The sequence below is a fragment of the Vitis vinifera genome, chromosome 16 (genome assembly GCF_030704535.1).
Source record: "Vitis vinifera cultivar Pinot Noir 40024 chromosome 16, ASM3070453v1".
Classification (NCBI taxonomy): Eukaryota; Viridiplantae; Streptophyta; class Magnoliopsida; order Vitales; family Vitaceae; genus Vitis; species Vitis vinifera.
The window spans coordinates 16044992-16071389 of NC_081820.1; the positions used below are offsets into that span (position 1 = coordinate 16044992).

General features: G+C 37.8%; 1 protein-coding gene across 1 annotated transcript in view; it reads right to left on the minus strand.

Moving 5' to 3' along the window:
- LOC100265605 (putative nitric oxide synthase) overlaps positions 1-25949 on the minus strand; it is a 33746-nt gene extending 7797 nt beyond the window's left edge. The window contains exons 1-6 of the mRNA XM_002268352.5: positions 25428-25949; positions 24427-24612; positions 24049-24135; positions 23875-23954; positions 18809-18890; positions 9958-9978 (exon numbers count right to left, since the gene is read on the minus strand). Of these exons, the coding sequence (XP_002268388.1) occupies positions 9958-9978; positions 18809-18890; positions 23875-23954; positions 24049-24135; positions 24427-24612; positions 25428-25829 (858 nt within the window). The 5' untranslated portion in view covers positions 25830-25949. The remainder of the gene's footprint in view (positions 1-9957; positions 9979-18808; positions 18891-23874; positions 23955-24048; positions 24136-24426; positions 24613-25427) is intronic.
- Positions 25950-26398: the final 449 nt, after the last annotated feature.

Consider the following 26398-nt stretch of genomic DNA (forward strand, 5'->3'; position numbering starts at 1 on the left):
AAAGTATGTTTCCTTAAATGTCACCTTTTTTGAGACACAAGGTTATTTTACTAGTCACAAGATATTTTTCCACTCCCAAAGTGGGAAGAAATCATCAGTGTTGATATGCAAGGTGGTGCTTTGGGTCAAGGGGAGAATGTAGAGAAGATAGAAACCCCTCTTGTACTTCCAACCACTGAAAATGAATCCAAACAGGTTCCTTTGGAGGTCTCATATCAGTTTCAAAGTCAAGAACCAACAGCTTCTACACACTCGGATCAGTTTCAGAGTCAAGAACCAGCAACTTCTGCGCACTCAGATCAATTTCAGGGTAAAACACCAGCAGCTTCTGCAATTATAGATTTCCCTTTTCAAGTTTACTCTAGGAAGAACAAGCAAGCGGTGAATCAGGGAATAGGCTCTCTCTCTCCAAAGCATAGTCAATCTTTTGAACCCAAGGTAAGTCCTGAAACTTGCAATTTTCAAGAAAAACCGAGCTTTTCTATTGAGACTAATTGTGATCTTCCCATAGCTGTTAGAAAAGGGGTGCGAAGTTGTACAAAGCATCTTATTGCTCATTTTCTCTCTTATCAGAAAATTGACTCCGAGTAGTAGACTTTTGTAGAAAACTTGCCAAATGAGACTATCCTAAGGAATGTTAAAAAAGCTTTGAAAGATCCAACGTGGAAAGAGGCCATCAATGAGGAGATCAAAGCACTGTGGAAGAACAACACTTAGGAAGTGGCAGACTTACCCAAAGGGAAGAATACCGTGGGGTGCAAGTGGGTGTTTACAATCAAATACAACTCTAACAACACTATAGAGAGATACAAAGCACATCTAGTCGCGAAGGGATACACATAGAGTTATTGGATTGACTATCAAGACACATTCGCTCCAGTTGCCAAAATCAATTCCATTCGAGTCTTGTTGTCACTAGCAGCTAATAATGACTGGCCCTTACAGCAATTAGATGTGAAGAATTCGTTCCTCTATGAAAATCTAGAAGAAGTATTTATGGATGCTCCTCCTGGTTTCTAAAAGTACAACCTTGTTCGTGTATGTGGACGACATTATCTTGACAAGGAATGATGTTGAGGAGATGAAAATGATCAAGTTGAAGCTTGCCAAAGAATTCAAGATCAAAGATTTGGACAGTTTGCGATTTTTCTTCGGCATTGAGGTGGCAAGATCAAAGAAAGGTATTTACGTGTCATGACAAAAATACATTATGGACCTCTTAAACGAGGTTGGAATGTTGGGGTACAAACTCGAAACTACACCCATCAATCCTAATCATAAGTTGGGGGCTAACCCTTTAGGAACACCTGTAGACAAGGAACAGTATCAATGATTGGTGGGAAAACTAATTTATTTGTCCCATACTCAACCTGACATAGCCGATGTCGTTGGCCTTGTTAGCAAATTCATGAATGCTCCAATGAACTGTCATATGGAAGCAGTGAGCCACATTCTCAAGTACTTGAAGCATACTCCAGGCAAAGGTCTTATTTGAGAAACTCAACCACTATTGTGTTGAAGCCTATATTGATGTTGACTGGGGTGGCTCACTCATAGACAGGCGTTCTACATTCTCAAGTACTTGAAGCATACTCCAGGCAAAGGTCTTATTTGAGAAACTCAACCACTATTGTGTTGAAGCCTATATTGATGTTGATTAGGGTGGTTCACTCATAGACAAGCGTTCTACATCAGGCTACTACACCCTAATTGCTAGAAATTTGGTTACATGGAGTAAAAAACAGTAGGTGGTCTCTTGTTCCAATGCTGAAGTAGAATTTAGGGCTATGGCTCTTGGGATTTGTGAGCTATTATGGCTCAACACTCTTATGAAAGAACTACATGTAAAAGTGGATGAACCTATGAGATTGTACTGTGACAACAAGGCAACAATAAGCATTGCACATAATCCAGTATAACATAACAGGACAAAGCACGTTGAGATTGATCAACACTTCATCAAGGAGAAGATCAACGAAGGGGTGATCTACACACCGTTCATAGCTTCTAAGTCACAACTAGCAGATATGTTCACTAAGGCCTTACCTTTGAACATCTATTCTCTCTTAATTGACAAGTTGGGTATGTTGGACATCTTTGAACTAGCTTGAGGGGGAGTATTGGTGGATCTTTAGGATTTGAAGATTTGAATTAGTTTGGAAGTCAAACTTTGTACTTTTAGGAGATTTAAATTAGTTTCCTGATTTCTTGGGATTCTATAGGTTTCCTATTTTTCGGCCCTTCTTTACTAAATGTACACTGACATAAATACACTTTTTCTAAGCAATAAAAAATACTTTTCTCTACAATTCTTTTCAGTAACATGGCCAATAATATCTTTAGGCTTGTAAGACTATACTTGACAAAACCTCATATACAAATGTTTCCTGAAAAACCAATTTCTAGACCAATTGAAGGTAATTTCATCATGAACTAGCTTTGTCATTGGCTCAAAGTATTGGTTCAAACTTGATGTTCAGCTTTCTTAATATGTAAAAATTAAAGAAATGACTTGTGGTTTAAAGGGAAGAAAGCACTCAAATACAAAAAAGGAAAATGGGGAACAACTGTTTACATGGACAGGAAATCAATGATAAGGAAAGTCAAAGGAATTGGAACAGTATCCAAGAGGTAAAATCCAAGTTTCAGATATATTTTAGAACTAGTTGACAACAATGATGCATCAACCTTTGTATAGATAGAAAAGTATGGTATCTATCAAAAAAATAAATAGATAGAAAAGTATAGTAAGTACAACTCTAAGTTGAATCAGTCACAAGTGACATTCAGTTTAACAATATGAGTGGATTTATCCTGATCTCTTGAGAGTGTGCAGTAATCTCGCAATCAATACTTTGTTTGAATGATAACAGTGACCTTATGGAGTTAAGTATGGTGTATGTTCTATTATTTTGACAAAGAGAACTACCCACGAAAGGATATATTATGACATCAGCCCTCATTAAATTATAGCAGCCTCAACTCTATTACTTTAACCCCAAATTTACAATCTTTCGTATGTGTGACATGTGCATGTGTTTGGGTCCTTTTGCTCAAAGACTAAACTAGGTTATAAAATGTGTTGAAGTTAGCTATAACCAAAAGTGCAGCCATTTAATTGAACAGGTTGAAAGTTGAGACTCCAATTTAACTCCTTAAGGGGAGATTGGAGTGGCTTAAGACTAAAAATGCTACTCCTATAACTAATAACTGGCACCAAACTAACAGCTAGATGCAATTATTGCTTTATTGAGAAAACCAAATGATGACAAGTCTTGTGCTTAAAGAACACAAGAATTTGACTTCAAATAGTTGAAAATGCTAGCAGTCATCCTAGTGGGATAAAATGGAGGAAAGAGAGAGAGAGAAAGCTAGAGAGAGAGTGTGTGAGAGTGTTGGTGGGGAAGAAAAGACTGTGGATGCGGGCGAGGGGACAGAGGGTGAGACATGGTCGGGGATTAGGAAAAGCCGGAGGGTGAGCAGCTTTGGAGTGGAATCGAAATTGTTCGAGGTCGTAGTGGAGGAGAGGAAAGGCAAAATGAAAGCTACTATGGTGGAGAGGAAAGGAGGGATCTCTTCGTGGGTCAAGTTGGGACCGGTGAGTCTGGGGCTTTTTCTGGAGTGCTTGCTCCTCTGTTTGGAAGAGAAGAGTGAGGAAAAATGGGAAAGAAGGTGGGAGGAGAATGGCAGGTCCTATTCGCTGTTGCGTGATGCGAATAAAGGGGGTTGCTATCTACGTCTGGGCGTGGTGGACTTGGAAAGTAAAAAATTCAGCATTTTCATTCCTAAGGGAAGAGGGGCGAAGGGTGGATGGTCCTTGATGGCGAAGACATTACGCAGCTTAGGGGTTGTCATGGACAGAAAGGAAAGGCAACAGTTTGATGTGCGGTTGTTGAAATCGGACCTGAGGAAATCCTTCGTGGAGGTGGAACAGACGCCAAGGAGTAAAGGCAAAGCAGTGGCGAAGGTGAAGGTTAGGAAAGAGGCCTTAAGCAGAAATTTAAACAAGTTGACCCATTGTCTCGTTGGATTTTGGAATCCAAACTCAGTGAGAGGTGACGATCTGAAAAGTTGGGGGACCCAAATGGCTAGTATGTGGGGATTGAGGGGTAAGCTAGGGTTGGCAAAACTGGAAAGGGGCAAGATCTTGTTGGAGTTTGAGAGGTTGGAAGAAGCTAGGAAAGTTCTCAACTCCGGGAAAATGTCGGTTGGGGGGACTTTCTTACGCGTGGAAGAATGGAGTCCCAAAACGGGGTGTGTGATGGAAGGGGAAGCTAGAAGCGAGGCTTGGGTGAGGATAGTGGGGTTACCGGTCTCGTTATGGGACCGGGACATTCTAAAAAGAGTAGGGGAGGAATGTGGGGGTTTCTTGGCAGTCGACACTCAAACGGAGAAGCTGGAGGAGTTGCAGTGGGCCCGGATACTGGTGAAGGTAAACAGCGACGAGCTCCCTAGCGCGGTGGAAATTTGGGTTGATGAGAGGTGCTATGTGCTAACCTTGTGGTGGGAAATCAGACCGCTTCTGAGGATTTTTCCGACTGAACAAAGCGGGAAGAAAGCTGCAGTAGATGTCGAGGTTGGGGGTGAAGCAGATACACGCGCGGGGAAACGCGTGGTGGAGGAGGGTAACGACACGAGATTCGAGGTCATGATTCAGTCTGCAGATGGGATGCAGCGTCAGACGTATGGGTCAGGGCGTCCTTTGGGCCCTAGTCGGAGCTAGGATGGGATGTTGGGCCGGACCAGTGGAGGCGGGCCAGTGCTGGGTGGCTCATCCAAGAAGGGCCCAGTTGAGGTCCCTTTCCCAAGCCCAGATGTGGATTTAGCTTTTGGTTCCTTTGGGCCAGGCCCATTTCCTTCTAGTGTGGCTGGGCCGTGCCTTTATGGGCTGTGCACAAGGAAGGAGTCTGGGCAGGCCAAGGATAACAGTTTAAATGAGGATCTTGGGCTGGTAAGGGTTCAGCCTCGTTCAGGGCCAGAGGGCAAAGCCCAAGTGGGAGAGGCCTCTTCTTCAAAGAGACTAGATCCAAATTTCTTGGGATGGCCAGTATCAGAGTCTTCCACTTTCTGGGAGAAGGATGGCTTACGTAAGCAATTTGAAAGAGAGATCCAAGCTGTGGAGAAATCGAAGACTGATTTGGCCTTAATTGAGGAAGCTTCGAGGTATGGGAATGCTCTTAATCTTAAAGGAGCATTAGTCTCTGGATACTCTCCCCCTCTCTATTTTTTTCATGGTCGGACTCCTGAAAGGGAGTATTACGACTATTCTGGGGCCGTGTGTGAGACCGTCCAGGGGGAAACGCCGTTAGGTATGCTCAATGCTTCGGGTTTCACGGACGGTAAAACCGTTACTCGGTGGGAGCTGGTGGAGGCAAATAACGGTTGCAGTGAAGAAAGCGGAGCGGAATTGAGACCAAATCAATCTAAGCCTCGAGAAGGTAGAGATTGGGAGGAGGCCAGTTGGGAGGAAAGCGATTTGGTTAGATTCAGCAATTTCTTGGGGTTTTCCACAGAGGGACTGGAGACGGAGATCATGGATTTTCTGGTTAAAATTAGAAAGAGAAGGGAAAGAATCCATAGTAAGTCTTTGTTGGAAAAATCTAAATTTGAGAGGGAGTTAAGGAGATTAGAGTGTTCAATCAACTACGAAGGAGGGAAAAGGCAGATTGGTGGTAGGCAAGGAAGAGGGTGTCAAATCTTAGAAGTCCTATGAAGTTAAGACTTTTGAGTTGGAATGTCCGTGGAGCTAATGATAGTTCCAAAAGGAAGGTGATTAAGGCCCTGATTAGAAGCCAGAGGGTGGATGTGTTTTGCCTCCAAGAAACAAAAATTCAAGCTATGTCGGAGGGTGTGGTGAGAAGCTTGGGTACGGGTAGGTTCCTAGGTTGGGGGGCCTTAGAAGCTTCAGGCTCTGCAGGAGGGATTTTGGTTTGTTGGGATAAAAGGACATTGGACGTGCTCGATGTGGAGGTGGGCCAATTCTCAATTTCCTGTAGAGTCCGGAATGTAGAAGATGGTTTAATTTGGATGTTCACAGGAGTGTATGGACCTTTCTCTAGAGAGGAAAGGGATTGTTTGTGGGAGGAGCTAGGGGCGATTAGGGGCCTTTGGGATGTTCCTTGGTGCTTAGGGGGGGATTTCAATATCACCCTTTTTCAAGGGGAAAGAAGTAGGCAAGGAAGGACTACTGGGGCGATGAGAAGATTCGCCCAGATGGTGGACGAGCTTGAGCTGACTGACCTTCCTTTGCAAGGGGGGAGGTGTACTAGGAATGGGGGTAGGGGGAGTCAGTCGTGGGCTAGACTCGACAGATTCTTGGTGACCCAGAATTGGCTTGATCATTTTAGTGGGGTGATTCAGAGCAGGCTGCCAAGACCCACTTCAGACCACTTTCCCATTTTGCTGGAGTGCGGAGGTCTTAGGAGGGGTCCCTCCCCGTTTAGGTTCGAAAATATGTGGCTGAAAGTTGTTGGGTTCAAGAACTTGCTTCGGGGGTGGTGGCAGGAGACTGCGGTGAGAGGGACTGCCAGCTTCAGACTGGCCTCAAAGTTGAAGGAGTTGAAGAAGAAGATCAAAGTGTGGAATAGGGACGTTTTTGGTCGGTTGGAAGTTAACAAAAACTTAGCTCTTCATCAAGTAGAGCATTGGGATGGGGTGGAAAGTGAGAGGATCCTTTCAGAGAGGGAGACAGAGCTGAAGAAAGAAGCTAAGGAAACCTATCAGAAGTGGGTGCTGCTGGAAGAACTCCATTGGAGGCAATTGTCCAGGGAACTTTGGTTAAAGGAAGGGGATAGGAACACAGGCTACTTCCATCGAATGGCAAATGCACACCGAAGAAATAATACATTGGACAGAATCAAGATTAATGGGGTATGGCTGTCGGAGGAGCAGGAGGTGAAGGAGGGGATTGTTAATGCCTTTCAGCAGCTTCTCTCAGAAGAGTTAGGCTGGAAAGCTGACATAGAGGGGCTGCATCTAAGTCATTTAAGTAGTCAAGAAGCTGGAAATCTGGAGTTACCTTTCTCTGAAGAGGAAATACATTCTGCCTTGTTGGAGATGGATGGGGACAAAGCCCCAGGCCCAGATGGGTTTACAGTAGCTTTTTGGCAAGAATGCTGGGATTTTGTGAAGGAGGAGATCCTGGAGCTATTCAAGGAATTTTATGACCAAAGATCTTTTGTTAAGAGCTTGAATACAACGTTTTTGGTTCTTATTCCAAAGAAAGGAGGCGCCGAGGATTTGGGTGACTTTCGGCCGATCAGCCTGTTAGGGGGTTTGTACAAGCTTTTGGCTAAGGTGTTGGCAAATAGGCTGAAGAAGGTCCTAGGAAGGGTGGTTTCTTTGGACCAAAATGCGTTTGTGAAGGGGAGACAAATATTGGATGCTTCGCTTATAGCTAACGAGGTGATTGATACTTGGCAAAAACGTAAGGAGAAAGGGTTGATTTGTAAACTGGACATTGAAAAAGCCTATGACAGCATAAGTTGGGATTTTCTTATGAAGATTCTGCGTAAATTGGGCTTTGGGGCTAGGTGGATGGAGTGGATTTGGTGGTGCATTTCAACTGCCAAATTCTCTGTTCTTGTTAATGGAGTGCCAGCAGGCTTCTTTTCAAGCACCAAGGGGTTGCGTCAGGGAGACCCCCTTTCTCCTTATCTTTTTGTCTTGGGTATGGAAGTGCTTAGTGCACTATTAAGAAGGGCTGCTGTCGGGGGTTTCTTTTCAGGCTGCAGGTTTTGGGGGAGGGGCAGGATGGAGCTAAATATCTCTCATTTGCTTTTTGCGGATGACACAATTATTTTTTGTGAAGCAAGGAAAGAAAACATGACTTTTCTAAGCTGGATTCTGGCTTGGTTCGAGGCTGCGTCTGGGTTAAGGATAAATCTAGCCAAAAGTGAGTTAATTCCAGTTGGCGATGTGGAAGAGATTGAGGAGATGGCCGTGGAGCTAGGTTGTAGGGTGGGGTCTTTGCCCAATGTGTATTTGGGGCTGCCGTTAGGGGTTCCACACAAGGCTTCCTCGATGTGGGATGGGGTGGAGGAGAAAATGAGGAGAAGATTAGCCTTGTGGAAAAGGCAATATATTTCCAAAGGCGGGAGGGTTACCCTCATTAAGAGCACGCTGGCCAGCATGCCGATCTACCAATTGTCCCTCTTTCGAATGCCCAAGATGGTGGCAAGAAGGCTCGAAAAGCTCCAAAGAGACTTTCTTTGGGGAGGGGGAAGCTTGGAAAGGAAAGTTCACTTAATTAATTGGGAGGTGGTGTGTGCTCAAAAGGAGAAGGGGGGTCTTGGCATTAGGAGGATTGCCCTTTTGAATAAGGTTTTGCTGGGAAAATGGTTATGGAGGTTTGCCTTTGAAGAAGATAAGCTTTGGAAGAAGGTGATTATGGAGAAGTTTGGTCAAGAGGGCCTTGGTTGGAGGACTAATGAGGCTCGTGGGACATTTGGAGTGGGAGTTTGGAAGGAGATTCTGAAGGAAGCTGATTGGTGTTGGGATAATATAGAGTTCAAGGTGGGTAAAGGGACCAAAGTTAGGTTCTGGACTGACCATTGGTGCGGCAATGCAGCGCTGTCCCAAACTTTCCCCCTTTTATTCGAATTGGCAGCTCATAGGAATGCAACGGCTAACGAAGTATGGGACCCTAGCTTTGGCCAAGGAAGTTGGAACATCAGTTTCTCTAGAGACTTTAATGATTGGGAGGTGGATTTGGTAGGTAATTTGCTGTATATGCTAAGGGACTACAAAATTTCTTCAGAGGAGGATTCGGTTTTCTGGAAAGGTGGGGGAAGTGGCATCTTTAGGGTTAAGGAGGCTTACAATCTGCTGGTTGCTTCAAATGATATTGCATTTCCGAATAAGGGCATTTGGGTGGACAAGGTCCCAACTAAAGTTGTGTTTTTTGCTTGGGAGGCCACGTGGGGAAAGGTCCTAACCTTGGATAGGCTTCAAAAAAGGGGGTGGCAGTTCCCTAACCGATGTTTTTTGTGTGGGTGTGAAGAAGAAAATGTAAATCACATTCTTCTACATTGTACAGTGGTCCGGGTTCTTTAGGAGATTGTCCTAGCCTTGTTTGGCATTCAGTGGGTGTTTCCAGAAACGATTAAAGATATGCTTTTCAGTTGGAGGGGTTCTTTTGTGGGGAAAAAAAAGAAAAAGATTTGGACTTCCATCCCGTTGTGTATTTTTTGGACGGTTTGGAAGGAAAGGAATAGATTAGCTTTTAGGGGGGGATTTTTATCTATACAGAAACTCAAAAATTCTTTTGTATGTAATCTGTGGAGTTGGGCTAGGGTGTATATTGGAGAGGAGTCCTCTTCACTCTTAGGTTTTCTAGAGTGGCTCGCGTCCACTTGAGGGTAGGTATGGTTGTGGGCTTCTTCTGGTTTTTGGGTTGGGCTGCTTTGTATACGTCCTGTATGCTGTGTGGCTTTTTGCCTTTTTAATCTAATATCTGCTTACTTATCAAAAAAAAAAAAAAAAATAGTTGAAAATGCTAGCAGATCTATACCTAAGTATTAACATTTTACAAGTGGAAAGTCAACTAATTCCACAACTAACTGAAGGAGCATGTTACCTAGTGTCATAGACTTTTGACAAAGATATTTAAACAAATTCTGAACTTCAATTTTTTAGGTTCAAGAAGGCAGACTTGTGTAACTCTTGTTTAAAGAGAAGCTGCTTAATTTTATTTCTGCATCGAGAGGCCATGCATCTCTTACTCTCCCTTATTTAAAGGCAATGCACAGAAAAAAAAAATGTAAATTAAGTGCACTTGCAGTCAACAGTCAAGTAAATAAAAATTTCAATTAAAGATCCATTTTCCTTTTCCAAAAGATGGTCATCAGAGGGCAATCAATAGTAACTTAGTAAAGGATATTAAATTACTAAGAATAATCATTTGTCAATCCTACAATGCACATCAACTCCAGTCTTTCAATCCAGAAATTTACTGACCAGAATGTACACGTTCCGACCCTGCACCACAAAATTCAACATTAGGAGCTGTAGTTAAGGCAAACACAAGCAAATTTAGAAGATATATTGTTCATAAAACAGCTAAGTTTCAGCAATTAGCAACCCAATAGATCATATCCTCAAAATAAAATTTTGTTAAAAGATTAGACAATAAAATTATATCCAAGAATGATCTGTCAGAACATATCTAGGGTAGTGCTTATGGGATCCATGGACCCTTGATAGATTTCATAATTGCCCATTATAGAAATGATATATTCATTCTAGCCTCCAAAAAAACGATATTATGATCTATTCAGAGTAGTCATCATTGCTTGTGGCACAATAGTTTAAACAAAGTTTGAATGTATAAAATACAACATATTGCAAGAGAACTTCCAGACTTCTCATATCCCTACAGCAACTCTTGTGCACTAGATTAAGCACGCTACAACATGAACTTGGTAGCCAAGAAATTTATCCAGAAAATCAGTTTGATTTATGATACTGAGAACTTTGTTTTAACATTTTCCCTATAGGTGAAATTTGGGTTTAATATCCCTTTTCCAACTTAAAATTAATGATCATTGTGATTGAAAAGAAGTAAACATATCAAAACAATGGTTCTTAGTTCTACTTTGCATTTGCTTGTGTTGGGAAGGACATGGTCCATGCTTGTACAACATATTGGAAAAGGGAGTGTGAGGTTTAAAGGGAGATTGTGTGTGCTAAAAGATGTGGAGTTGAGAAATGAACTTCTAGCAGATGCTCATAGGGTGAAGTATATCATCCACCCTGGGAATACCAAGATGTATCAAGACTTAAAGAGACAGTTTTGGTGGCGTGGGATGAAGAGAGATATTGCTCAGTTTGTAGCCAACTGTCAGATTTGTTAGCAAGTGAAGGCTGAACACCAGAGGCCCGCAGGGTTGTTGCAACCTTTACCTATACGTGAGTGGAAGTGGGATCATATCACTATGGACTTTGTGATAGGGCTGCCAAGAACTAGAAGCAAGAAAAATGGAATTTGGGTGATTGTGGACCGTCTTACTAAGTCGGCTCATTTTCTAGCCATGAAAACTACTGATCCCATGAACTCTTTGGCTAAGTTGTATATACAGGAGGTTGTGAGATTGCATAGGATACCTTTATTTATAGTGTCTGACAAGGACCCTAAGTTTACTTCTCAGTTTTGGCAGAGTTTACAAAGGGCTTTGGGCACCCAATTGAAGTTTAGCACCGCCTTTCACCCTCAGACAGATGGTCAATCAGAAAGAGTGATCCAGATCTTAGAAGACATGTCTTAGGCTTGTGTTAGGCAGATTACTTACCTTTGGCAGAGTTTGCTTATAACAACAGTTACCAATCTAGTATTGGCATGGCACCTTATGAAGCACTCTATGGGAGACCTTGTAGATCACCCTTGTGTTGGATAGAGGTGGGTGAGAGACGTTTGTTGGGACCTGAGATTGTTCAAGAGACTACAGAAAAGATACAACTCATCAAGGAAAAGCTTAAGACTACCCAAGATAGACAGAAAATCTATGCAGACCAAAGAAGAAGGCCCTTGGAGTTTGAGGAAGGGGATTGGGTGTTTGTAAAAGTGTCTCCTCGAAGAGGCATATTTCGATTTGGGAAAAAGGGGAAGTTAGCCCCTAGATTTGTGGGACCATTTTAGATTAAGAAGAGAGTTGGGCCAATGGCATACAAGTTAATTTTGCCTCAACAGTTGTCCCTTATGCATGATGTTTTCCATGTATCGATGCTAAGGAAGTGTACTCCAGATCCAACTTGGGTAGTGGACTTGCAAGATGTTCAAATTAGTGAAGATACTTCATATGTGGAGGAACCTTTACGAATTCTGGAGGTTGGAGAACATAGGTTCAGAAACAAGGTGATTCCTGTAGTCAAAGTGTGGTGGCAACACCATGGGATAGAAGAAGCCACTTGGGAACCTGAGGAAGAAATGAGACGACACTATCCACAACTTTTCTACGATTTTTAAGGTAATCTCTTTTAAATTTCAGGACGAAATTTCTTTTAGGGGGGTAGAATGTAATGACCGGGTATTTTACGCCACGTTAGTATTTCTATTTTGAAAAGTCTTATTTTGAGTGATGGTTGAAAAGTCGAAAAGAAAAGTGCCTGAAGAACATGTGTTAGTTTTGGATTGGTGAAATTCGGTTTATTGTGTTGGTCAATTAGACGAGTTGAAAATTTTATGCCATGTCAACCTTAGGATAGAAATTTCTTAGGAATTTAGTAATTGAAAATTTCCGGAAAAGAAAAACGAAAATGAAAATGAAAAGTTAATTAATTAAAATTAATTAGAATTAAAAAAATATTAATTAATCAAATTAAATTCCTTATTAATAAAATTGAGAAAATATTAAATTGTGTGTTATATAAAAAAAAATGAAATGAAATGAAATTGGAAATGGAAAATAACCATATGAAAATAAAGAGAAAAACAAAAAAAAACAAAAATGAAAAGGAATTAATTTGGGCTTGGATGAAATGGGGTTTTAAAAGAAAAATGGGAATTAGTTATTGGGTTTTTGAACTTTGGGTTGGGCTTGAGTGGACTGGTGGTAAGTGGATTAAAACAAGGAAATGAAATGGGATTTGTAAAAAGAAAGGAAAACATGGGAATTAGTTATTGGGTTTTTGAACTTTGGGTTGGGCTTGAGTGGACTGGTGGTAAGTGGATTAAAACAAGGAAAAGAAATGGGCTTTGTAAAAAGAAAGGGAAACAGTAGCAAAACGGGTGAGAAAAGGAGGCGGCGGCACTGTAGGAAATTTCATCTCGCCGGAACTTTGACCGGCCGTTTGGGTGGCCAAACGACCTCCGTTTCGGCTCAGATTTTGAGGGGGTGCTCTACTCGACGAGAGGGACAATCCTACGGTAGCTAATCGTGTTTTTAACGGTTGAATTCTTAGATCTGTGGTAAGGGAACCTAACCCTAAAACTTAAATTTAATGTGTTTTTCCTTTGAAAAAAATTGTAAATCTTGTCATTATGAGTTAAGTAGGAAATATGGGTGTTGTATGAATTTTTCTGGATTATTTGGAATTTGTTTGGAATTTTTGTAATTGCGGGAAATTGCTTTTGGTTGATAATTAATTGTTTTGAATTGTTAAAAATTATTAGAAGGGTTGAAAATTTCCGAAAATATTCTAACCAATGCCCAAAAATTCACAAATCACTATATTTGAAATTAAACCCTAATTTCGGAAATTTTCAACCCTTTTAATAATTTTTAACAATTTAAAACAATTAATTATCAACCAAAAGCAATTTCCCGCAATTACAAAAATTCCAAACAAATTCCAAATAATCCATAAAAATTCATACAACACCCATATTTCCTACTTAACTCATAATGACAAAATTTACAATTTTTTTCAAAGGAAAAACACATTAAATTTAAGTTTTAGGGTTAGGTTCCCCTACCACAAATCTAAGAATTCAACCGTTAAAAACACGATTGGCCATCGTAGGATTGTTCCTCTTGTCAAGTAAAGCACCCCCTTAAAATCTGAGCCGAAACGGAGGTCGTTTGGCCACCCAAACGACCGGTCAAAGTTCCGGCGAGATGAAATTTCCCACAGTGCCGCCGCCTCCTTTTCTCACCTGTTCTGCTACTGTTTCCCTCATTTTTCTTTTAAAACCCCATTTCATCCAAGCCCAAATTAATTCCTTTTCATTTTTGTTTTTGTGTTTTTTTTTTCTCTTTATTTTCATTTGGTTATTTTCCATTTCCAATTTCATTTCATTTTTTCTTTTTATATATAACACACAATTTAATATTTTCTCAATTTTATTAATACGGAATTTAATTTGATTAATTATTTTTTTTCTAATTCTAATTAATTTTAATTAATTAACTTTTCATTTTCATTTTCGTTTTTCTTTTCCGGAAATTCTCAATTACTAAAATCCTAAGAAATTTCTACCATAGGCTAACATGGCATAAAATTTTCAACTCGCCTAATTGACCAACACAATAAACCGAATTTCACCAATCCAAAACTAACACATGTTCTTCAGGCACTTTTCTTTTTGACTTTTCAACCATCACTCAAAATAAGACTTTTCAAAATAGAAATGCTAACGTGGCATAAAATACCCGGTCATTACAAAATCCATTTTAAAAATTCATTTAGAGTTCTTAGAATCAAAATCTCATTTTCTTAAATAATGTGTAACCATGTTTTGATCGGTTCGCATCTTTCTCAAATTTCAAATAAAATTACGGTTTTGAATAAGACATGAATCCAAGCTTGTGGTCCCACATAAATGGGATAATTTGTGTATATCAATTGGGGAATTGGTGAAACCCCTACATAAAAAAAAAAAAATTTCAAAACTTATTTTTGCTACCACCTTTGTTGGTTGTTACCATCATATCTATTTTTTTAGGAATTATATACAAGACGTATGTGATTTGATGAATTAGTATACTCTGATAATTTTTGCTATGCTAATTAGATAACAAGCATGCTAGGATTTATCTTATTATTTATTATCTAACCCCTCATGTCTTGTGGAAGCACATTATGAGTTACCCATGCTATTCAGGTATGTTTCTTACATTCGTATCTTAATTCCATAAATTATATATTGCTTTATATATGATCGTTATGTATTGCTTCATATGCGATTCTCAATCTGTTCAGCATATCTTTTTTATTGTTTGTTTAGCTTGCCATGTTTGATTAAGAGACTAAGATAAAATATATGCCGTGTGTCTTATTTTCCAAACTAATCATTCATGTCTTTTGATGGCGCTTAAGAAGCAGTCCAGGTATGCACCCTAACTCTCCTTTATTGTAATTTGATCCTGTTTGACATGTTATTTTTTAAATCACCTTAGTCTATCTAGGTATCCTCAATTAATCAATTAATTGTCACATTTCCCCCAATTTAGTCAGTAGAGATCTCTTTAGGGCTTAGAGGGGTGCTACCTCTTAGAGGTACCTTCTCAATAAGTAACCTGATCCCCAGACCTAGACTCGGGTTTTTCAAAGCCACGCTTTTCCAAAAATTATGGAATCATTTTTTTAGGGTTTTATTTATTGTTTTATTTTCCCTTTAAAATAAAAATAAAATAAGTGGCAACTTCGACTTTTCTTTCTAAAAATTAATTTTTCACAAATAAAAAGCGAGTCTCGCTGATCGAGTGGGGACGCACGTGAAAAATGTGGGTCCACAACGAGACAACAACGCAGTGTCGTCATCCAAATTGACAAGCCCCCCACAACCGTCCTCTATTTTCTGAAGCACCTCCTTACTCCACAGATGCAAAGGGAGACCCAACACCCTCACCCAAACTTCCTTAAGGACCCCCCTTCAAGCAAGCAGGCCACCTCGGGGATCCACCTTACCAGATGCAGAACTTTGTCCAAGCATCTTCTAAAACATCTTGTGAGCACCCTCTGCTCTAAACTCAATTCAAAGTCAAGCAAAAGCAGGAAACCTCCAAAGACATAAATCTTCACCCCCTCTTTCAAAGACCACAATCTAGACACTGCACTTTGCACCAAAGATAAATCTGGGAAAGGGTCTACAGCCTCTCTAAACCACCCTACCAAGCCCTTCCTCAGTTGCTCCTCCTTGCGCTTCACCTCACTCTCCCCCAACCATAGCCAAACAGCTTCACCCACCCCACCTGACCCCCTTCCTAACCACCTCTGCTAAGGACCCTCTAGCAGATCCCTCCTTTGGAATACACCTCGCCTCTGTCAGGAAAACCAAACCCCTATATTCTACTAAGGGGAAGACTCGTAGAGTGCAAAGCTTCTCTGCCAATAAAGACCCCTTTGGAAGCTCCTCCCTTCAGGGAAAATCAATGAAAACCTCTTTGCCTCCTCAGTCACCACTGAACAAAAAAGAAACCTTCTTGCCCCATTCGATCCAACTTGAACCTTGTCCCCCCTTCTTCCCCTTCAAAACTCCTACCCACCAAATCTTCTTCTCTGTAGCAAAACTCCACCCCATCCAACAAGCAACGTAAATTCACATCCCCAAACCTAATCCAAGCTGAAAGACCTCTCCCTCTTCCCTCAATAAAGCCTCTCAGCTTCCCGGCAACTTCCTCTACTGAAAGGTCGAAGGACTTGGAGTCCATAGCAAACCAGCTTCAGCCTCCCCTTGTCAACATTCTTTGTCTCCAGTTGATGATGATTTCCCATCAATGGAGGAAGTGGTGCGCATAACTCAATATACCAATGCATGGCTTGTTCAAATTTACATCAATATTATCAAAATTCCATGACTTGGTACCAATATTGCCTCCAACAAGATGTGATTCTTTAATCTAACAATTCCATTGAACCACATCAGTTTTCATTTTGTTATTAAAAGACCATTATAATGTAATATCTATAAAGTATTGGCATTTAATGAAATCAAGTATTTAACATAGCTTAATATTAAGTGTACACTCACAAAATTCATATTTTTTATTGGAGCACATGATATTATTTTCAAATATGATAAATTATATCATACATATATCAATTTCTTCAACAAAACAACCTCAATATGTTTATTTTTATTTCTTATATCATTTTTTGGAGTTTTTCCCAACATCTCCATGACTTTTGATCAATGTCCACCTCATTGACATTTTGTGTCAAATTTTTCACTTTCCTCTTGATAAGCAAAATAGAGAATATAGTAAGAGCACCTATAAAAAGTGTTCACCAAAGTACAATAGCATTCGATAGGCACTAGGAAAGCAAAAGAGAAGATAGAACGCACAAAAATAAAAATAAAAATAAAAAATCTAACTCCCTCTATTTGGAACTCAACCAATCAACAAAGCCCATCATAGTAATTGAATTACATCCCAACCCATTCCAAAAAAGTTCACACAAGAGAAGATTTCATTACTTGGTCTCTCTATTCAACATCTTCAAATGACCTCCTAATTTTTTCTTTCCATAAAGTCAAAGACAAGCACAAGGGAGCAACCTCTACACCTTCAACAATATCAGAAAGCTCTTGACACCATATTCAAGTATCTACATAGAGGACACCTTTGAAGGAATCACTTGAAAATTTTAATTCTACTAATAAGCAGGTAGAAACTTTGAAACTACTTTTTTGGTTTTTTGCATTATATGAGGTGCCTTGGATATTAAAATGGACTTATGCATTCACTTCTGATGAGGATAAGCTTTAGAATTATGTTCAATATTTAAAAAGATTTATTTCAGCCCTATGAGGTCACCCATAAAAACCATTTTGTCCCTGCAATCTTCCCAACAAGGCTGCCAGTCCTAGAATCAATTGTTAGTCCATCTCTATAATCATGCACAAGAGCTATCTCTTCCCAACTGTGAAATATAACCTCACTAAGCTCACTTACAAATCCAAGTGGTGTGGGATAAGACTACACTACGCACACTTAGCCATATATATTCTGATACTCAGCTACTTTTGATCTTCTAATATCACTTTGCTTAGCCCTGAAGGGTCTTGGAGCTGTCTTTACAACATAAGTCAAAGTGTTGACAAGTGGCAGCTGCTTAACATTAGCACTCTCTTGGATGAAAGTGCTTCTACACATAGAGCACTATTTTGAGCCTTTCTAGTTTTCCCAAATGACACAATTGACGATGTGCCATATATGATTTGAAAGCTTATCAAGTTAGTGTTAATCTTATCTGGACACTAGAATCAAAATTTGAAGCAGCAAATGTTTTTTCAAGAACTTGCACACACGCTTCTGTTCTTCCAACTCTTTTGTTACTGAGATGTGGCACCTTGTTTCCCATGATGCCATATATGTGTTGAAAGGTGATTGAGTTAGCTTTCCAATGCTTCAAGAACTATTTAATTTGGAGTTTTTACGAGGAATAAAGATTATGGCAATGGGGAAAGGTAAAAAATAAAAAATAGGAAAAGAAGCAATAAGAGACCTTGGAGTCTCACTAAGGTCTTTAAGGAGTCTCCCTAAAAAGAAAAGTAACAGAGTTTGAATATCGAAAATTGCAAAGTATGCAAAAACATAATATTATTGGTCATCTTATTCATTAATTTCATTCTTCATCAATTAGTCTTTATTTATAAGCTTTAGAAAATCCTAGAACTGAATAAGATTATGATAAAGTAAACTTAACCTATGTAGTAACTCATTAAGATTCTTATTTCATTCCTAAAACTATTAAATCTTCTAAAAGGAAGGTTAAAAGAAAACATAAATATTTCTTTTTAGAACTAGAACTTCTAAAAGGAAAGTTAAAAGAAACATAAACTTTTCTTTTAGAACTAGAAGGGCTTTATTTTATAGTAACTTCTAATAGGAATTCAATAAAGAAAACCTCTAAATTCTAATTACTTAAATAGAAACTTCAAAAAGAAAAAAGAAAAAAAAGAAAAAAAGACTACTTTAGAAAATTGAAAGCTTTAGGTGTAATTTGGATGCACTTTCTATTTTCCATTTTTGGAAACAAAAAATTACAATAACTCTTATAAAAAAATGTAAAACTGCTAAAAGACTTACCGTGAAAGGATAATGGTTTCTAAATACCATTTAAAAAATTAAGGAATTAAAAAAAAAAATTACTACCTTAACTTTGATATCTATATATTTACATAATTTGGGTAAAGAAGCAAGTAAAGATTATTCATTTTATTTAAAATAGGCAAAATGACAAACGAAAAAAGCAGGTATTGATATGGGACATTGTATTACTTCACTCTATGTAAAAGAGATAATTGAAGTAAAATGGATCGATTTAGTTCATGCAAAAAAGGTCCCCATGAGTGGCCAATTCAAGTTTGTAGCACCAGTTTGACCAGCTACCAGTTAACCTGTATGTTAGGGGAGAAAAGAGTTACCTTTTTCTCCTTTTGAATTTCTGATGCAACTCCAGAAATTCCAACCAGAGATTTTGAACTTGTCAGATGGACACTCAGAACACTGCAAAGAATAGCGCATAGATATTGACATCAATGCTTTTTTAGCTTTTATGAAAAAATGTCAACTCAAGACAAACAAATCATGGACCAGCATGAAAATAAACTGGAGTATCATCACCAAAGGAATTTGCAAAGCATCAATTCAGAAAAGGTAGCAACATAGAAAAAGAACCAATAAGGCTCTAGTTAAATGACATTAGATGCACCAAATTATCGTCAGCATAGCCCCATCACAATTTTATATTAGCTAAATTATACAAATTTATAACTATGGCAATTGTCTCTTATTCAAGTTGAGAACATGATGTTCCATATATAAACATTATTAAGGGAAATTCTATTGACAATACAATTCTTTGCCCTTATCAAAAGCAAAAACAAAAATAAAATAGTCAATTGAAGAAGACAGTAAAATCTTTAAGCACATAATCGGGACCATGGCATGGACAAGAACACTCCTCTTAAGGCCTTATGGACCTCTATGGATAAATCCAGGAAAAACAACAGATGATGCCTCCAAGACACGACTATATTACTAATAAGATTTCAAGGATTGTTTGGGAAGCTCAAAGAAGAAGACCGATTTGTTAAAAGGCAGCTAACATTTTTCAACTTGATCAAATCAAATCTTACAGAGAGTGAAATGAAAGTATAATTCACTGGATTCTATGCAAGTTACAAAAGAAGCAAAAGCCATGAAATGAGATCCACATAAGCTTTTAATGGTTTTGACTGTGGGAGATGGAAGGGAATTTTATGGAGCTCTATCAAAGTCAAACAAAGTCCATGGTATCCACATCTTCAGTCAAACTTTTAAGTACTTGGTCCTCATACATGACATAAGCCTTTAGCCATAGAAACCCTTGACGCCTAGCTTTAGTAGTAAGGGGTGGGTCAAGTTGTGGAAGGTTCCAGATTCCAGTCCCAGTGATGACGAAAAAAAAGTAGAAAAAAATATATATTTTTACCTATCAAAAGAACTCTCAACCATATAACTCAGAGAGATCAGAAGCAACTTCATAGAAGTTTCAAAAGGTGCAAAAGAAATAATATTTCTTTTAATTTGATTAATCCTCTATGAAAAATGTGTTTGGTAGATTATTAAAACCCCCAACACCTTAGCCTTATCAACAAAATTGAGTCCATTGACTTTTCTACATAGTAGCAGAGTAGGCAGAGGAATCTCTTCACTTACAGAACTTATTCCCCTTCGATTTGTGGCAACACTCTTTTCATTTGGCATTTGGTGGACCCACAAGTGAATTTTTCTTTGCAATAGAACTATATCAGCATGCCTTATTACTGCCATTACAAAGATAACTGCCATTGTCACTTCTTATACAAATCAAATAGAGGTATCTCCACCTTCTCTGCCATTACAGGAGGTGTACAAGTTTAAGTTTGATTTAATGTTCGATATTACAGAATTCTTGATGTAGTTATACTGAGAACACAATTAATGGCTCCATCTCTGACAGGATGAACGACCACATGCTTTCATTGCCTAACCATCAATCTAAGCATGAACCACCAAAGGCAAAAGAACATTTAGTTAAAAAAAACATCAATCAAAAAGGGGCAGACCCCAAGTCCATGAGGTATACAATGGCACCAATGGGCAAGAACCAGATAAAGTGAACATACTAGTGCTATCCCACCTAATCCACAACTTCTAGCACAGATGAGCAACCAGTCCTACTTAAAATCCTTAACCAAAGAAAGAGTGTCTGAATAAAATAATCCTTTAATGGTTGAATTGACCACCCCAAGCCTTGGAAGGCACTTCAGTTTCTCTCCTTCCAAATAATCAAGAACAAGCACCATCAAGCTAACCTTCAAGCTTTCCTTCAATTTTACCCAACAAATTCCCCATGCCAACCTTACAACACCTCTTTCACCATTCAAGGCAGCATTCATGACACATTTAAAGCAAGAATAATAGGTGTCATAGGCTATGAGCTACTCCAAAATGAAGCAAGATATGATTGGCCAACTCTAAACTGCTCTTGCACAGACAACACCCAATCAGCAAACCAATCTGTCCTCGCAATCTCTTCAAATTAATGTGCCTTTTTTTTATAGGCAAATGATAAAACTATACAAAAAGAAAAGTGCAAAAAAAATGATGTTCTAAGGCACACAAGATTTATACAATGGCATGCCAAAAGACACATCCAAAAAAGAGAGGACACAAAAAACAACTTCCCTCCCTTAACAAGAGCCTAACCAATCTCCAAAGTCGATCAAAAACATAGAACCTCCATCTTATGAACAATTTCAACTACATAAAAAGATTACCCAGAAAAGAACTTTTCAGAGTACGATCTGATTGCTCCTCATCATCAAAAGACCTTCGGTCATTTTTTCTCCATACTATTCAAAAAATGCACAATGGAGTCCCTCTCCAAACCTTCTTATGCCTTGAATCTGCCTTAAGGGGTATCTCCATCATTCCTAATTCCCAATCCTGAAAATTGTTGAGAAAACAACAATTCCAATGTCCAACACTTCCCACCTCCTATATTTTCGCTACCCAAGCATCCTTATAATAGGCAATGGAGTAAAAGCAAGAGACACGGCACTCAAAGTAGAATCATCACAACTTAAGTCATGCCAAAACCTAACCCTCCTTTCATGACCTACATCAAATCTAGTTTATGACGGCAACTCAAGAGGGTTGGGTTGGGTCGGGTTAGTAGCCAACCCAAGCCTCATCTGAATTAAAAAAAATGTAATTTAAGTCCAATCCAATCCAAGCTCAACCTAACTTCATTTTTCCAAACATGGTTAAAGCTCTAATAAGGCTTGGGGTGGTCAGGTTAGAAATGGGTGGTCAATTTAATTAATCTATGGATCAAAATTTGGTTTGGGTAAGAATAAGTTAGGGTGAACCTACTTACAATGTTTTTTAGAACTTCTTTTTGTATATTTAGATCAAAATTTAAATAATGAATAAGATAACATTTTAAGATAATAAAAAACAAAAAATAAATTTATGCATAGATCTTTCTAGAAAAGTCAAATAGTAAATCATATAATTACAATCTGATATTTTTCCTTAAAAAAATTTAAAAACAAATAGAATAAATGTTATTACATAAGAATATTGTAAAAATATTAAATTAGGCGAGCTAGCCTCCGGTGGTCCAAAAATAAGGTAAACATATATTGAAGTTTTAATTCATAAAGTACTTTCTCTTCTATCAAAAGTAAAAAATAAAAATAAAAATAAAAAATAAAAAATAATAATAATAAAAAATATATATATATTAAAAAAATTACTAAATTACAATCAATTGCTCAGTTTTATAAATTAGAAATATAAACATGCCTTTTGTACATCATAATCCACAAAAAGTGTTGTCCCAATTAGATACTGCATGTTGTACTTAAAGGTTCAACATCTCCTATTTAACTGGTGTAATTCCAAACCTAATCCAAGATTAGATGGTAAGAATTGTGGTTATAGACTTGTCACCAAGTCCTCATTTTCAAGTTAAATTTCTTTTCCTATGCAAATACTTCTATAAGAATGTAAAATTCAAAAATTAAAGGAAAAACAAAAAGCTAATTAGGAACCTTAATACTAGCAACACAACTTAGTTAAACCTCAATATCCATTACTTTAGTTTGTTTGTTTCTAAATCTCCAATACTTGAATTCCAAAATACTGACCAACTTGATCTTAACACATCCTCAAACCTCCCAAGCACACATGCAAGCAATGAACTTTTGCTATTATTAATCATGATAAAAAAGAATCATAATGTAAATACAAATCCAAGCTTTTAAGTCTAAATTACAAAGATAAATTGTTAGGGCTTTTTAGCCCAACGAATGTAACATACATGGTTAACTTTAGCCCAATCAACTAAATATAACATTGTTGGCTCATTATCTAATATCTTAAGCTTTTAAGTCATTTGATAGCTTAACATAGTATTAGAGCTTTAGCTCACCAAAGTTCATGAGCAATGTTTTAAAAGGCTAAAGGCGGTCTTGAGGCGTTTTGCCTAAATGAGGGAAGGCATAAGCCTCAACTTGAACACCTAAATAATATAAAATTATCAAAAAATTAAAAAAATGAAAAAAAGCAAACTCATAAAATCACAATAAAATTGAAAAATAAAAAAGATATAAACTTCATAATAATAAAATTAATTATTTTTTCATTGTTAATAGTTCTAATTTAGTTCTTTTTTCTCATAAAATTAGCTCTCTCTAATAGTTTATTTTTCATTGTTAATAGTTCTAATTCAGTTCCTTTTTCTCTCATATATTTTAGCTCTCTCTCATGGTTCTACCAAATAATTTTTAACATTATTGTTACTATCACTAGGATCCTCCAGCCTCTCTTTTTCCTATTCATTTTAAAAATTAATTGAAAGTCAAGTAAACCCTAATTTTATAAAAGGTTTAACCAAGTAGGGACCAATACAAAATTCATGAATTCTATGTCAGAAGTCCACAAAAGCACAGATGATAGAACCCATTAAAACTCATTAAATATTGAGACTTGAGCCTCTTATAAAATATATACCCCAAAAGTCCATAAAGGCTGAAAAACCCTTGGGATATTTGAGGCTTAGGCCTCATGAACCTTGAGGCTATAGCCTCAAAGCAATAAACCTCGGCAAGGTGAGGCTTAAGCCTTAATTACCTTAATTGAGGCTATAACCTCAAGGTATAAGACTCAATAGCCTTTTAAAACATGGTTCACAAGTTCAAACATCTATATTGTTTACTTCTCCCATTTATTTAGTTCATGTATCAGCATAAAGAAGGCTACCCATGAGACTAAGTTTTTAAGGTTTGAGCCTAAATAGCTTAACAATATACCCATAACCCTATTGCCAAAAATATTTTACTTAAAAAAAAGCATCTCATTAATTGTTTTGTTAGTCTTCATGAGAACTTGTACTCATCTCATTAATTAGAATAACATGGAAACATAAGCAAAGCATGTTTGTGGAATTTAAACTTACTTAAGCTTCTTCTTCATGGTCGCCTCAACAACCCAATCACCCACACAATTAAGATCAGTCTCTTTAGGAAGGAGATCAACCTTGATGACAATAAAATGTCATACTAATGTTAGATTCTGAATGGTTAAGGCCACATGTAAATATGAATTTAAAAAATTATTTCCCAGAAATTACCTTTGTTACAACTAATATTATTGGATTAGCACCAGCAAGATCACGAACATGAGCCAAAAAACTTCCATTGAAGTCCACAATATCAACCTATAAGCCCAAAAAAAGAGAACAAACATCCACATGGCAATGATTTATATCCAAGAAGACCAACCCCTCCATTCCCCTGAATAGATATATTCTATAAGATGATAATTGCAAAGAAAAACCTCCAACACAAAATTAAGCACAAAAATTTTCACAACAAAGCCTATTGAAACAACTAAAATTTATTCCCATACATAATCACCATTTTATTCCAGGAGAAGGGTAGTTATCTTGGGAATTAATATGTTTTGTCATTAATTCTTATAGAGCAAAGGTTGAATCGGTAGCCTTTACCAGTTTAACAATTAAGGCTTTCTCATGTCTCAGGTGAGATAACTTCTCTCGGAGCTCCTCAGCTGAAATAAACTGCTTCCCACCAGAATAACCTCCATTTCCACCAACAGCAGTAATCATTTGCCCATGAGACAAAAGCCGGCACCTCCCACAAAGAACAGTTCTAAGCTGGCGGTGTTTCTTCTTCTGCAATGGTGCCACCCAAAACAAAAATGTAAATTGTAGTTTTCACATACTAATTCATATAAAGTAACCAAATCCAATTTTCTAATGTTAATGGTAGAATATTATATAACACTTGTTGGCCATTATCATACCACCAAATCAAACTGCAAATCTTGATATGTCAAATTCATAAAAGTAATCAATCTCATTTCTATATTAAATCCCAGAAAAGTGAAATATTCTGCAGGCATTTTGAATCTTGTAGTCAAATTATTCTTCAAAAAGATATGCTTAATTCTCCAAGCAATTGGAGACAGCTTTCAATGAAGAGGCCCATACATTGATATTATGCAATCATTATAAGAGAAAATTTCAAATTCTTAAACCTCTTCTTCAAGCTCTCAAAGCATCTCAGTCTACTTTTTCCTTTTTTTCAAAACAAAAAAGGAAAAAAAGAAAAAAAATTAGATTGCAAATTGTTCTTTTAGCGCACAACCAAATACCCTAACGGTCTACAAGAGACTCCAGGCAGTAAAAACCGCTCAAAATCGGGCCTAGTTTAATACAATTTTAATTTCCAACCAGTATATCATCACAAACAGTTGATGAGCACCACCACTTTCACTCAATTTAGCTCCAAACTCTGATGCAAACATTCCACACAAAGCAATCAAAACCAATTCTGAATCAGCCAATGGCGCATAATCACAAACACCAGGTATGCATACTATCACAACTTTCACATACCCAATTCATAAAAAACCACAAAACCCAAATTCATCAACCAACCACAACCAAATCACCAAAACCCAGAAAGCAAAACTCATACTTCATACCAATTCATACGTTTCCGGATCAACATAACCAGGAGCATCAGTTTCCAAAGTCTGCAATGGAGCTCCGCAACCATAACAAGCACTCGCAGCAGAAGCCTTCCAAGACCCACTAAACTTCACCTTCTTCTTCTTTTTATTCGCATTGAACACGACCTCGGAAGCAGCCACGGATTGATGATGCTCGAGGAATAGGTCACCTCGGGTCGGGGCTGCTGCTCCTAAACCATCGGATTCTGGACGGTAAGGGTCGGAGGTAGGGGCTGCTTGTTGATGGGCTTGGGTTTGGCATGAGATGGGAGTTGGTTTTGTGTAAAAACTGGAGAATTTGGGGGTGGGGTTTGAGGGGCTGTAGGGAAGGGACAGAGGAGAGAGGAAGACGGAGGTGAGGGGTTTAAGTGCCATTGGTGACCGTTGTGAATAGGTTTTGAGAAGATATTGGGGCAGGAGGGTACGGCCCTGTTCTGAAGCGTTCTGATGCCAGTTTCGTCCTTTCCCTTGAAAACGTCACTATGTTTCTCACACGCATGGATTTTTGAGTTTTGGGGGAAAATAGTCATTTAAAAAAAAAAAAAATGTAATGTATAAACCCTTTACTTCTTATTATTGTTATATAGAGTCAAGTCATAAAAAAAAAATTAAGTTAAACTCTCAATTATCAACTACTTCATTTTTGAACTAAAGTTATAATTGTTAACTAAAATTTTATTTTTAAATTAAAACATAAGATTTCATTTTTTAATTAAAATTTCATAATTAAGGTTGTATTATTTTTTAACTGAATCATTAGTTGTTAAATTGATACTTTAGTTAATTTTTTTTTAATTTTAAAACTTGATTAAAAATATTAAATTGTAAATTATTGTTAAAATTAAAAATATATACTTTAATAATAAAAAAATTATATATTTGAACTTAAAGAGTTAGTGTTAAACTAATAAAATATATAATTTTATATCTTAAAAATAAAAAAA